A 15,157-nucleotide genomic window follows, 5' to 3' on the forward strand; every position below is an offset into this window, starting at 1 on the left:
CAGAAACTGCTTAAAAAAAACAGCCCGAGGGAGGAAAAAATGAAAAAATGATGTATTTCATAAACTAGTGTAGTAGATTTCTTTGAAAACTTGCGTTTATTTGCAACAATTAAGGACAATGTCGTATATTCCATATTGAACAGCTATTTAGGTTAACCTTGGATATAAACACGCTATATACAATATAATTCTTTTATTTTTCATAGACTTCAAAGTGTATCTTTTACAGAAATTGGAACAGGGTAAATCTGGAAAGCATGTTTCAGTTAGTTAGCAAAAATTAAATTAGCATGAAATAACAGGGTGAAGAATTGAAGATCATTATTTCAAAAATAATGAAGTTCTACTTACATGTACACATGCAAGAAAATATTGTAAAATAAACTGTTCCAGTTTACTTGGTTTTACTTCAATTTAATACACTCTAAAAAACTGCTTTCATGTATAATATCATGGGAAATATTAAATGCATGTATATTATTTTAAGAGCTTGATGATATATTTCACATTCTTTAAACTTTACTCAGGCTATAAATATATTTATATATCAGTCAGTCAGTTTTTAAAGTAAATGAAAACTATAGCATGGGGGGGATAATTTTTCACCTTTTAGGTCCAGATTTGATTACGTCCATTTTTTCTGAGAACTGTATGAAAAAAAAGATTAATGGAGCATGTTCCGACATCACACTGTTATTCTTCATGCACTACAATTCATTATGGTGTAACAAAATGGAATTTACAGTTGAAGATGGGTTAACTGAAATCAACTAATAAGTATGATTTAGGAATAGGCTTCTGAAATCCATCAACATTTAACCAACTCCAAGAGCAATGCTGTTCTTCCTGAACTTTTATTAAAATTGTGCAACAGTATAAACTTACTGTTAGCAGGTTTGCATAGAAATAACACCGTTTCACTGGTGTGACACATCTTTTCCAAAGGATTATGGCAGGCCTGTTTCTCTTCTCCATGTACATTCTTTTTGTTATTGTTCATTTTTCTTCTTCAGTTTTACGTGAAATAACTATATTTATCATCTGGCTACCACAGTTCCAAAATAAGATCCAGTAGTAGTCTGAAACGCAGTGAGCTGAGCAGTTTCTTCCCTTTTTAAAGCACCCGCTATAGTTGAGCCTTATGAACACTGTCACCCCCAAGTAGTAGAGACTTCTGTGAACTCAAAAGGCTCCAAATCCACACTCAAGAACCTTGGTGATTTCACATCATGGCCACTTGTTGCTGGAAGGGGGACAAATTGCTTTGCTTCAGAAGTTTTCAAGCAGTTCCTCATCTGGTAGCTTCTCCAGATTTCCTTGTTGTTTTTATAACTGCTTCTGACAGTGTGCCTTCAAAAATCCAAAGGCCGAATCATCATAGTTGCGGAATGTAAGGAGTAACTGGGCCCTTTGAAGTAATGCCACTTTATCCCATTCAGTTTTCCAAGGTTTTGTCCCGCTGTATAGAACATGCCGTTTAGATTGGATGGACCGCAAGCATCAAACCACCAGCCTGAAGAATTAGTTAATAATGAAAGAAAGAAGAAACAATTACAAAGAAATTGAACATTTGGAAAACAATGGCATTAACTGAGGGGATTATTTGCAACAAGGAGGCATTCACTAAATATCCTCTTTGTCGGAGAACTGTAACGTCTGATTTAAGCAGCGTAAGAACAATCCCAGGGAGGAATGCTGTCCTGGAAATCAAGTTCCAGTGTCACTCCATCGGGACACATTCTCCACTGTAACGATGGGAAGCTTCTAGGCTTCAAGAAATGGTCTCAGTCAGGGTATTTACCTGTGTATTTTACCTTCAGCCTATTACTGGGAATACAACAATAAATTATTAGTGAAGAAATTCAGACATTTAGACAACTGACGTCTAAATAGAGAGAAAGGGATGTTTTCCATCTACTTCGTAATTTTGCGAAGAACTTGCCCACAGCTGCATCTGAAATTAATTGAATACTGGGCAATGACTATGATGCTCAAGCTCAATTTGAATTTCTATGCCCTTTCTGCATTTAATAGCTATATGGGATGTTCAACAGTGGCCGCATATTCCTATATAGCAGTAGTTTTCTGAGATTGTTTAAGACCTTTCAAAACTTGGTAAAAAGAAAAACAAACAACTTGATCAGTAACATGGGGATCCTATGCTTGCACAGCTCTCTATAAGGATAACTCTGGACTTTATTTTTCTAATGAATTAAGTTCTCAGATTTTTAGATAAAGCATAGTACTTTTTCCTTCTCTCCTGAAGTAACACTGCTGAAATCTTCAGGGAGAAACTGATGCCAGAGACATTCTGGCACATTTTTATTTGGATACAGTTGACCTCCCTTTGATTGTAGAGCTATACCTGAGGGACTAATAGCTAAAGAAAGAGAAAGCTGTACAGCTGATGTTTAACTGTAACATGAGCATCATCTTGCAGAAACTTTAAAAAAAAGTTAAATGCAGAAAAGCTAGTTCTCATTTTTCAATTTTGGAAGATGGATACAGCTGGGTTGTGTTTATGAAGTCTTATTTGAGACATAACAAGCTGTATTAATAACCAGTTCATACTGGGAAATAGCAAGGTATGCCGATGAATTTGGAAACATTGTATTCAAGTCTGTTTTACCAACTGTACGCAAACAACACAGATGGTGGTAGAGTGCAAACACAGGGGCCAAGAAGGTGCTGTGGCTAAGAAGGAGGAGCTGTAAGATTCTACTTTTTTTTTTTCCTTAAGATTCATTCCTTTAAATTTTTTGGTAAGTACCACTAGGAAAAATATGCTATTGTAAAAGACATTCTAATAACAGAGAATTTATTTACTCTGAAGGCTCCCAAAGGAGAAAAGAAACCCAACTTGATTGCTTCAGAGCTTTCACTTTCTCCTCTTCTCTGGCCGTCTTGAGCTCCTCCCTCATGTATATGAGCCTTTCATAGCCTCCCACATATCTACCATGGTCTCTGAAGCAAATTCAGTTACTCTGTTGTTGAAAACTGCTAAAAATCAGAGAACGATCCTCCAGATTACTTTAGGGGACTTGGGGTAAAAGGGTGGTTTTGTTGGGTTTATGGAACATCATAAGAACTCTGGAGGATTGTGGGAAGGCAGAGGTCTGTTTCAGCAGTGGCTTAGCAATAAAGGGCATGGGCCAAGGGATATATTCATTGGGAAATTTTGGATGAGCTTAAGAAAATGACAAGAAACAGTAGGGTACATGAGAAAATCAGATACATTGATCTTGTGTATCTTTTCTAATGAGTAACATGGGGAACTGTTTGTAGTAAGGAGAATGGCATTTTAGAGACGTTGAAAGAAGACCTATGGCTGGGTCAGAGTCAACAAGAGAAATAGTGACCTGAAGCTGAGAAGACCTGAAGGCCAAATCACAGGGTTTTTTGTTCATTATCCTAAGAGAAACAGAAAGGCATGGTCTACATGTAGGCCCTTTCTGCGTACTTCGTTACTCAGTGCTGCACCTAAGAGAGTGTGCTTAACAAATGACTGACAAGTGACTACAGGCTTGTTGACAGATTGACTGGCTTTGACTATTTCTTCTTGTAAAGTCTCTATGGTCTGAAGTAGTTTATTTTACTCAAAATTTACATTTGATAAACCATCCATGCTTATTATATCTATTTTTTTCATTATCTCTTCATTCAATATGTAATTATTGTTGCATTGTCACACAATATTCAGTAAGACAAATGTAGTCCCTGCCCTCATGAAACTTACTTCTAATGTGAAAAACAAATGAAAAGTAAGCAAATCAATAAGTCCAAATAATGAACAAAGAAAAAAAGGAAAGCAAAGCATTAGAGAGCTATAGAAGAGACTGGCAGGAGATCTACTTGACTTTTCACAGTCATGGAAGAATGTGCTAGTTAATGAGACCTGAAGGATGAGAGGGAGGCAGCCAAGTCAAGATGGGAAGGACTCTCCTCAGCAGAGCACTGCATGTACCAGCACTGATGAAGGAACAAAGCTTGGAGTGTTCAGGGACTAAGAGAACATCAGTGTTGCTATTTGAGTGAACAAGGAATAAAGGTGAGAGGTAGGCGGGCTTGGTAGGAAGTTGAATGATGTTCATGGAAAAAAATTATAGTTGATTCAGTCTGCTTGTCCAACATCAGGTGAACAAGTAAAATATTCTCTAGGATTGGGAATCAACATTTAACTGGGGGAACTAGACCTCCAGGTTAAATGTTTCACGTGTAGAGCCCTCCTTCTGTAACTGCAGTCTGCTGAAGCCATCCTGAGCATATGTGGCAGCATGACAGAGGGGAGAAAATTAAATCTAGGATCAATTAGACAAATATTAACCAATGGATAGGCATGTAGGTCAGAGTTAAGTAAAACAAAATTCCTGACATTAAGGAGTGCACAGTTTTATGTAGGAGAGCGAAAACAAACTGACAAAAAATGAAATAGCCATTAAACAGAGATTTTTAAAAATCTTACAAACAGAGGCAGAAAGACTTATTTGCGGGTCCATAAGGTCCACTCATTACCAACTGAGCTGGGTCCTGAAGGGTGAATGTCTCTGGACAGAAAGAAATTCTGAAGACAATAAGCGTGTGTCCTGGGAGTGTAGAAGAGAGCATCTGCCAACAGCCTGGGCTGGCGAGAATGCCAGTGGGCAAGGGGCTGGAGGATTAAGGCTGGCAAATAAACAGGAGTGGTAGACACAAAGATTTTTATTATATTTTTAAAAATTTTCTTGTGGGCAATGGGGAGTGTGTGAGCACCAGACTAGACATTAGAAGGCTCTGATTTTGATGCTGACTTCATCAACTAATAACCAAGAGATTTTAGGCAATAATGTAAATAATATTTGATATTTTTGAACAATTAATATGTGTCAGGGACTCTGCTAAAACATTTATCTGTACTTTCTCATTTTATTCCCCAAACAGCCTTATGTGGTGTGGTTAGTATCATAGTAATGATATCAATGTTCAGATAGTTTAAGGAACTTCTCCAAGGACACACAGCCACTTAGCTCTTCATTCATAAGATGTGGTTTATAAATGTCTGATCAACAATTTTCCCAGAACAGAGCTTTGAAGTTATCTAGGAAGTAAGGCAGAAGGTTTAGAGTAGGAACAAAAGGGATCAAGTCTTGTGGGCGCCATAATGATTTAATAATGAAAACCCGGCCGTCAGTGCCAATATAGTTCCTTATTTGCTTGGTAGGGTTTATTAGAGAAATGTGAAAATAATTTAAACCCAAAGAATATAGTTGCACAACGTTTACATTGTAAAGACATAGAATTTAAGTACCCAATGTGGATTTTGTTTTCAAGTATTTGTTTGATTTCATGAGGAAACCAAAGAGCTTAAGGTGCTAGATTATTTCTTTATCTTAAGAACAGTGGGCCGTGCACACTGTGGACTATCAGAGAGCGACTGATGATAATAGATGATGGAATAAGATGACAGAAAACAAAATCAAAGGGCATTACTTCTCATGACAGCTTCAGTTGTAATGTCCTTTATAAAATACCTTGAACTTCAAGGTATCAAAAATAGTTATTTCTGTATAAGTAAATATTGTGTTTTCTTAGGCGCATGAATGGATAGGCCTGGAGAACATTATGCTAAGTGAAATAAGCCAGTCAGAGAGAGACCATATGTAAACACCATATGATTTCACTCATATGTGGAATCTAATGAACGAACTGAACTCACAAGCTAAATAGAGACAGACTCATAGATGGAGAGCAGGATGGCAGCTAAGAGTGGGGGAGGTTAGGAGGTGGAGGGATTGCGCAAAAAGGAAAAATGACTCATGGACACGACAACAGTGTGGTGATTGAGAGGGGGAGGGGGATAAGGGGACTAAATGGTAATGGAAAAAAAATACAATAAAAAAGTCTAAAAATTCTTTGTATCAAATATTTTGCCAACTTTCTACCTCTCTCAGAAAAAATTAAGCATGACTGGGCCCGTTAAAAAAAATCCTAAAAAGTTGTGGTTTTAAAGCATATTTATAAAAAACAGGCAAAAAGAACAGCAGACTCCTGGTTTGTCAGGCGCACTTCTGGGCATGCGCAGATAATCACAGGTGAGTGTGCAGGGAACGAAGGTGTTCTCTGCGAACATGAGTACCCTTGGATTTGCGTACTCTGGTAAGATAACAAACAGCTGAATTATATATCCTCTCCAATCCTGGGGAACTGTTCACTTTGTACTTTGTTCTTTATGTGTCTGGGAATAACAAATAAGCAATATGCTAAACAAGTTAATCTAGGAAAGGCATTTTAAGCTTGAAAGAACTCAGTGATGTAAGCAAAGGACAGAGGAAAGCAGCAGCTTCCATCTGCTGTTGGGACAACTGATAACATGTCTCAAATGCTTTAAAATTGGCAACTGCTGAGATGTACTTTGCCAGGCATTTTTGCTCATAACCTGTAACCTCATGTATATTTTAATAAGAAATCTGAGATGCATGTTTTTAATTCATTTACACTTAACTCATTAAAATTTAGTTTTGTAATAACTATCCTGGGCTTCCCAGGCCTTTAAAAATCACTCAAGTCTTTTATCTTTGAAACAGAAAATTCACATTTTATCACCAAGAAGTGAAACTTTGCCCAGAAAATAGGAATTTGATTCTAAACTTTGTACTCAGGAAGTTCAAATTTATTTGAAAGTCAGGAAACCTAACTCTAAAATTCTGATCTAAACAAAATGTCTCTCAACACTTCTTTTCTAAGGTAAAGAGTATAGCAAAATAAAAAGATCTATCTGTTTTTATAGATTTCATTCACTTATTTTCAATGCATGTGTTCTTATCATTGATATGCAAACGAACTTGCACAGAAAATAAGATTTTCCTCTTTTATAGCTAAGGACGAAGCTGAACTAAACTGATTGGTGCCATTGTTATCAATGGGATCATCACAAAAAACCATTTGCCAAGTTCAAGTGTACAATTTTGGGCCCAGGCCAGGGACTTGGCTTTTTACCCTTTCTTTTCTTTTTGTTCCAAAGATGAAAAGTTGCTTATCCTGGCGAGTAATCTTGAATTCATTTAAAACCCCTAGGTATTCTCTTACTGTCTCTTCCTTCCCCTGACTTCATTTCATGTCAAAACCTCATTAAAATGTGCTCAAACAGTAAAAATAGAGCTGTACTCTTGATTTTGAATGCCATTCCTTTAAACAGAGGCAGAGGAAGGAGTGGACAAGGTGCTGACTTATATGAAGGTTGTGTTGAAATCTTACCTTTGACACTAATTCTGTGACCTTTGGCAAACTATCTAACTTTTCTGTATCTCAGTTGTTGCCAAAGGCACTATTGTCATCCCTATTTCAAAGGGTTTTTAGAAAGATCATGTAAGTTATTAAACATAAATCACTTAGACTAATGCAAAAATGTCCGTTAGATAGTAAGACTGCAATGAATATTCACTATGTCATTATTAGAGTTAAATACAAGAAACATTTTGGATTATTTCTCATCCACTGTCAGTTATTGATCTTCGGTGATAGTCTCATGCTGTAGGGTTATCGGTTCTGGTGTACCTTTTCCAAAGTTAGCTTTCAAAAGAGATTTTATTACATTCTTTACTCTTTTCCAATAAGTGAAAAATTTCCCCAGAAAAAAAGGAATATAATCCTAGATTTTGCACTTAGGATGTTAAAATTTATTTGAAAATCAGGAACCTAGCAGTCAAATTTTTGAAATTTAGAAGTTTGGTCTTATGGGGTTTAGTATTCTTAATGTTTAGTCCCAATCTTCAATATTCGTCCCTTTGTTCTGTGTGCACATGCAAATACTATGTGTGTGTGTGTGTGTGTGTTTTCTTATATATATTTTTTCTTTAATCTAAGTTCACACAAAGCCACATTCATACCCATATTGATTTATTTTTATGTCTTCTCACCAGGATTATTAGTAATTTTGCAGTGTCTTCTCAGATTCAGTGAAAACATATTCATTTATTTAACCAATATTTATTGAGCACCTACTATGTGCCAGCACTATGCTAGGCATGGAGGTTGCAGTGGCAGATAGCATGAAGTCCCTGCCTTCAATAAATGTACATTTTTGTGGAGCAGGCTTACAGATTATGTACTAAATAAGAAACTGCTTTGAATTAAAGTAGCACAATGTAGATTTCTGTGATCATCCTTAAATTATCCACATGGATCTTTCCTCTTAACATTTTTGCCTAAAAATCTGGGGAATGCCAGTTATCTAACAATGCTTAGCACATCTTTCCTGGGTTAAGACCTCTAAAATGATTATATGTTCCCCCAAATCTTGTCACTTTAACCAGTTGAAGAAGATACTAATTTCTTTCATTTTCTTTGTCTTTTTTAAGATTTTATAGGAGGTAAGACAAACATTTATCAACTCTGCTGCTAGCATCTGTTAAGTTCTAGGGTCAGCTAAGAAATTTATGTGGATGGCTTTATGCTCTCTTTTAGAACTGAACTGAGAGATATCCTTTGTTAGCATCAGCAAAGTCTTGTCTGTCGGCTGACATAGTTTATGCGTGGGAAAAGACATCGAAGTTTCCACTACAACAGATTTCTTTCTGCAGAAGGTTAGGCCACATTTTTACATAGATTTTATTATGTACTAAATATGGAAATTGTGTTGAAAGAAAAGTTAGGTAAGGGAAAGAATTTAAAACAATACCATGTTTTGTCTTTGCCAGCAACCTTTAGTAACCGTAGTTTCTAACAGATTTTTAGAAATACTTATTTTGAAGAATGCTAACTTAGTACTGGACCACATTTTCTTTGAATGTAAATTTGCTTTCAATGTGACAATCTACTGATAAAAGGTTTTCATTTTCATAATTTGGAAGTTAGAGGTTTTTTTGCATATTTATTTTATGTACAATAAATCCATTGAATGAGATATTTTCATTTTCTTAATGTTAAATAGCAGGTAAAATGTTAAGTTTATAAGATTCCTTTCATTGGGCTCAGGAGGGCACAACTGAACTCTCCTATGGGACTAAAACAATATTTCCTACAATCAGGTCTTAAATTTATCCCTCCTACCACTTAAATATTCAGAGTTGTCATAATATGCTATATAAAGGGAGAAAACTTATGAATTTTTCTAAGGTCAATGGAGTCACTGAACACAGATTATTTTTGACTTACAAATCTATGCTGAAAAAATCATCTCTATTTAATGATTAATAGAAAATGTGTGTGGTAATTTTGATCTTAAAATATATAGTTTGATTCCATAAGAGACGTGTAGTGAAACAAAAATTATTCACAATTTAAATTGGATGAAAGAATTGCTGGCCTTCTGGGAAAGCAGGAATAAGTACACATGCTTCTGTGAAAGGATGGGCAAAACACTGCAGTATCTATTTCTATTGTGCTTTCTCAGCCAACTACACCTCCTTTCCACTGAACAGTGCACTATGAATGGCAACCCATGCATTGAGATTAATATCACTGCAGCCTCAATGAGTATATGGAATAACTGACTCATAGAACCAGAAGAAAATGTAAGAGACAATCCTTTCTCAATCCCCAACTACAGGAACATGCGTAAGTAAACTCTTTCATATGAACAGCTCATACTCACTTTGTGAAGATATCCGTTACTGGAAATGCATAATCCTCCCTGGCAACTCCTTCCAACATTTGATCCCCGGACACTTCATCCACAGCCTCTTCCCTATTCCTCCCATAACTCTAGCACATGTTATACTGTGTCCCTAGAACTTTTACTGTTTTAAGTTGTGTTATTTCTCATTTACTTTTTTTGTGGATGGTCTCCCTCAATAGAGGCAAGCTCTAGTCTATCTTGTTCATTTCTCTAATATGAGTTGACCTTTATTACTCATTAAGGTATGTTAAATTGATAGAAGAAAGTTAAAAAGTTAGACTGTTAAGAAATAAGAAAGATCAAAATGTTCTACTATCTGTCTAGCTGAAATACCTTCTGCTTTCAATTAAGCCCATCTCCTGTTTTTCAGTCTTTGACAGATAAGGGTAAACAATGATACCTCATTCTCCAACTAAAACCTCCCCATGTACTTGAAGGAAACTATTGAGGACAGTTAGCGGGCTATAAATCTTACTTTACCCTTAATTCCTTTTAGAAGAAACAAAGCAAAACATAAACAAGATTAAAAAAGCTTTAACTGATGATGACAGAGAACTATAAATTATTAGTTTCAAAGAGAATGGAACTTCATTGCTTAAGCGAGACTATTTTAAATAGGCAACAAGTTCAAATACAAATTTTAAAAAAGGAAATATAGATGAAGAAAAGTGGTTCTAAGGGAAAAATATGACAGAGAATATACAGTGGTGGGGAGTAGCTGAGCAGGCGTGAGTTCCAGGCAATACTCAAGTCACCTGGACTGTCGCTGCCATTCATCCTTACGTTCTCCAGCTCTTAGCTGTCTAAACGCCACGTACTAGCTTTGTAGAGTGAATAGCTTTGCAAGCCCTGGAGTTTTTCAAAAGGATATTTGATAGGGTAGTGGCATTTATTACAGAAACACATTTACTTAAGACTATTCCAGCCTGAGCAACAAATGGAAATTTTCTCTCCCCAACATATGTGTTTATTGGTGAGTAAGAACCAGGTCCAAGAATGATTATGGATGAAAGAACATGACAAAGTACAATCATCTGAAGCAGAAATAAAATCATAAATCTGAGCAATGAAGTTTTTACATCTACAACCAAGAGGTGCATTCTCCTCTTTACTTTGCTCTACATTTTCATTATTATGACAGAAATATGAACATATTGGATGCTCTTCTAAGGAAACATTTGAAAGATTTTATTGTTGGTCTTTCATGTGCTGTATTTATTTAGTAAGAAAAATTATCTGTAAAAATAGGCATGAAGAAAATGAAGTGTATTTCAATATTAAAATGGGCAGGAAATTAGACAATCTAAGTCTTTTTGTCTTTGTATCAAGTTTCTGACAATTCCATTCATGGGATCAGGAAGGTAATAAAAAGGAAAGTTTTTTTCCTGTGGAAAAGAAGTGTAAAACCTAATCTGTGGGTACAATTTTTAAAATACTCTGAATTTCCAACAACTGCTTTGGGAGGGATCATAGAATTACAATAGAAGACTTTTAACCATTTGATGAGTTTGAATGTGATGCTAAATGGCATGTTTCAAGCTTAAGGAGAAGGGTATAATGGAGACAGAATCGTAATGGGTTGGCAATGATAATACTAGGGCTGGTCTCACCTTGAAAAGATGTTAATATAAATGAAGTAGATGGGGTCAATAGGATGCCATTTGGTGGTGGTACTAATGGAGAGTTGGGGATGGGGTGAAGGTAGAAAGATTTCTCCAAAAGCTTCCCTCCATACTCTTCTATGCTTTGTTAATTGATGAGAAAATTCTTGACCTAATGATTTATTTCATTGGCTTCAAACTTTGAAAGTGATTTCAAAAATTACAAGACAGTTATTCATTTATTCATGCACCATATTTTTTTATTGAGTTCCTATGTGCAACAATCTACTGCTCTAGATGTTAAAGATAAAATCGTGAACGTTTACTTTTGCTTTCTTTATGTACAAAGTGGAGATTAGAATTTCTCTCCCTACTTATCTTACAGAGTTGGTTTGGAGTTGAAATAATTAAGACAGTGCAATAAATATATTAACATATAATAATAATGGTAGTAATATATTTTGGGAAAAAAATGTCTGATTTAAACAGGTTTTCCTTACTAGGATGAAAAGGCTTTTTGTTGGAGAAGACAGAGAATCAGAAGAGTTAAAGGTGGGGCAGCTATTCTATTAAAAGAGGGAAACAACACTGAAACTGTGAGGAGAAACACTGGGAAAAAGCTTCCTGTACAATTTTGTTTGGGGGCAACTCTGACTTTGCCAGAGCCTCTAACATTCTTGAGCCACATCATTTGCCATTGGGGTTTAGTGTAGTGCTTCTTCAATTTCAGTCAGTCATCTATCAACTTCGCAGTTTTTGCCATTTCCACTTAGAGCTTTTATTAATAATTAATAAGAATAAAAATATTTTTTCTTTAAATAATTATTTAAATATCACATATTTTGAATACATTTTAAAATGCTAAGTTTATTTTGGAAAACTACCTTTATTACACTGTGGGATCTGTATAATATTTCACTGTCAAGTATTGTTTCTGTAAAATTAATAAATTCCCAAATGAGAAAAAAAATGCTAAGTTTGTATCATTCTTTAAATAGAAAGATCAGTACCACTTGCTATAAAAAAGGTAGATCTGAAGCTCCATATAATTAAAACAAAATCACTTTATTTAATTCTAGGTATCTACCATTGCCTAAGCAAGGCCTGAAGCCTACGGATGAAGGTTTTGCTCTTTCTTTGCTAAGAAGGGTGATTATTGAGAAAGTACTGAAGGATATATACAGATACACTAGCATCAAATTGAGAATTTCCCTTTTACACAATCAGAATGCTGGAAATATCCTGGAAAGGTATAAAAAAAGATTACTTTTCTTACTCAGAGATATAAGGTTACTTAATGGTGTCTCACATCAGCTCACATATCTTACATAGGTCAGTAGCATTGTAATGCAAAGCCCTGGCACAGTTGGTCTGAAACGTATGACTTTAGATCTAACTATATCTCTTTATTCTTCTTACTCCATTCCAATAGAATTGTCAATGAACCCTGCTCCACAGTTGCAAAACATTTGGTCAGATTTTTTCCAGTCTGCTGAATTATCAAGTTGTTGTTCATTCCACTATGGGTATCATTATGATTATTTGGAAGATAGAGTAACTGGGACTTTAAGAGGCTAAAGAATTTATTTAGGACCAAACTTAGCACACCCCCTTCTAGACGCTGGGAAAAGAGGACAATGTTTAAATGGGCTAGCAGTATCTTGCAGAAGAACACATGATAAATCAGTGGGCAGAACAAATTATCTCTAGGGACTGGCTCTTAAGTTTCCTGACCAGAAGATCATAGTTCTTTCTCACAGATAAGAAACCTCAAGCCTCAAACCAATGAAACATAACTTAGAGAATGGCCCCACAGGACTTACCTCCTGTTAGCATGAGGGCGCATTTGCACAGACAGTTGTCATTATCAGCATCTTTCGTGCTGAAATCAGCACCATGTATGACGAGGCTGCTCTGTTGTCCTGCTGTCCCAGTGTGACCCTTTAAATACAACCTGAAGTTAAAAGAAAAAAAGAAAAGAAAAAGAAAGATAAGCCATTCAATAGAATAAAAGAACCCAGAGGACCTTTTGTAGAATGTTTACTTTTTTCCATCATTTTCTTCTTTTTTTTTTTCTTCAGGGAACAAATTTATTTTAATTTTTCAGAAAGTATCAGGAACTATAAAAATCAAGCTCAATATTTGACCATACCCAAAGCAAAATACGAGTAAAAATAACATTTAGACACCATGTTTAACCTTAGAGAAACATGTTTTAAAATACTAAGTTTAACACTCTTTCCTCTATAGAGCAAAACAAGTTTACTAAACCACATTGCTGAGGTGGACTTTCAAAAACTGACATAACTTTTTAAAATAAAAAATAAAGAAAAAAAGCACTCAATTCTAACCCTGGAAACTCATCATTTATGAAATAACATGCTCAAGTGTCAGTGAAAATAAACAGTTGGTAAACCTGAAAACAAATCTTCCACTGAACGAATTCAAATTCCAACAGAATACAGGGCTTTCGAGCTGGGGAAGAAAAACTCTGGTCACACTCTGGTTTTACCAAATACAAATAAATACACAAAGAGATTAAAACAAGCTACTAAACCAACATCTTTCTGTAGAATAGCAGCTTTCTTTCACAAAGTAAAAGGAACCCGCAGAATGGTATGTTCTGTAAGCACACAGCCAATTTTATTCCCAGAATCCCAGAGTTTTGCACTACTGAAATAAAAATAATTTTTGTCTCAGAGCAAGTCTAATGAAGGCATAAAAATCCTATCCTCTGTGTTCCCCCAAACGATACTTACATGGCTCTTATCTTCCTTTCAAGATGACTTCAACCTATTACGAGTTAACTTCCTAAATATGTGAAGATATATAAGGAAGCTCCAGCTCACCTGCATTAGCAAGGCCCTGTCTATTCTCTTCATCCCTCCCAAATCCTTTTAGTCTGGTTGGCCAAGCAGGACCCTTAGCTAAGAGGATACAAATACATTCCCACATTCACTAGATATTAAGTAAACATAGTCATTGGTAAGGGAAGACTTAACATTCATAATACTTCCAAACTTTTTCTAGTTTAAAAATAAACCCATCTCCAAAAGTTAATTTCACAGCCTTTTATTATTAGCAATCTGGACATTTTATTCTGCAGTCCTCTTTGGTGTTTATCTCTTCTGGCTTTTTTTTTTTCTTTTTTTTAAGTAGTGTTGTCCTGGAAGAACACTTGAATAAACTTTCAAATTAATGGAACCCTCATTGTTTGTGTGTTATGAGGACTAGCTGGGACTCACAGAGTTCTGTCTCTTCTCTCAGACAAAATCTCAGGCTGAAGATTTAGAGAAGGGGTTCCTCTCCCAGCCATGCACATGGAGGGGAAATGGTATTTAATTTGTTTTTGCAGTTCATCAAGGAGAATTTTAGTTAAAACTTGAGAGTTGTTAACTACCTTTCTTCATTCTTAAGTCCAAGTGGCTGTGGAAACATTTCAAGAGTTCCCTGGGCAACATGATTGTTCCAGATTTATTTATTTTTTAAATCTAAGAATCTTGTCACTTTTAAGAAAAAACACCTTCTCAAGGACCTCGTAGAAACTTGTTCATTTGTTCACGCAATAAAACATGTCTGCTAAGTAGACTTGTTTCTGTAGCCATTCCTCATCATCACAGCAGTCAGCAAAATCTGATATAGTATCTTCTCATTCACCTTTCAGTTCAAGGTTCCTGCTGAGAGCTCTTCCTTTGATAAGCCACTGGGTTTCTGTATGTAGAAGAGGTATGTGCTCTTTGTTCAGGTCTTTGTTTGTTTTTGTTTTATTGTTGTTCCATTACAATTGCCCCAATTTTTCCCTCGTTGCTCTCCCTTGCCCTGCATACCCGCCCTCTGCCCCCGCACCTACTCAGTCAGTCCCCAGCCTGTTGTCCATTACCATGGGTCCTGTATACATATTCCTTGACTAGGCCCTTCCCCTTCTCCCCCCGCCCCGACCCCATCTTCACCGTTATCCCCTTCC

The 15,157-nt window shown here is 35.9% G+C and overlaps 1 protein-coding gene across 2 annotated transcripts in view; it reads right to left on the reverse strand.

Moving 5' to 3' along the window:
- Positions 1-440: 440 nt before the first annotated feature.
- ANGPT1 (angiopoietin 1) overlaps positions 441-15,157 on the reverse strand; it is a 243,883-nt gene continuing 229,166 nt past the window's right edge. For both annotated transcript variants that reach the window (XM_054590395.1, XM_054590394.1), the window contains exons 8-9: positions 13,017-13,147; positions 441-1,513 (exon numbers count right to left, since the gene is read on the reverse strand). In XM_054590395.1, coding sequence (XP_054446370.1) covers positions 1,353-1,513; positions 13,017-13,147 — 292 coding nt within the window. In that variant the 3' untranslated portion in view covers positions 441-1,352. The remainder of the gene's footprint in view (positions 1,514-13,016; positions 13,148-15,157) is intronic.

The sequence above is a fragment of the Pteronotus mesoamericanus genome, unplaced genomic scaffold (genome assembly GCF_021234165.1).
Source record: "Pteronotus mesoamericanus isolate MK-2021 breed Mesoamerican mustached bat unplaced genomic scaffold, CSHL_Meso_final scaffold_174, whole genome shotgun sequence".
Taxonomy (NCBI): domain Eukaryota; kingdom Metazoa; phylum Chordata; class Mammalia; order Chiroptera; family Mormoopidae; genus Pteronotus; species Pteronotus mesoamericanus.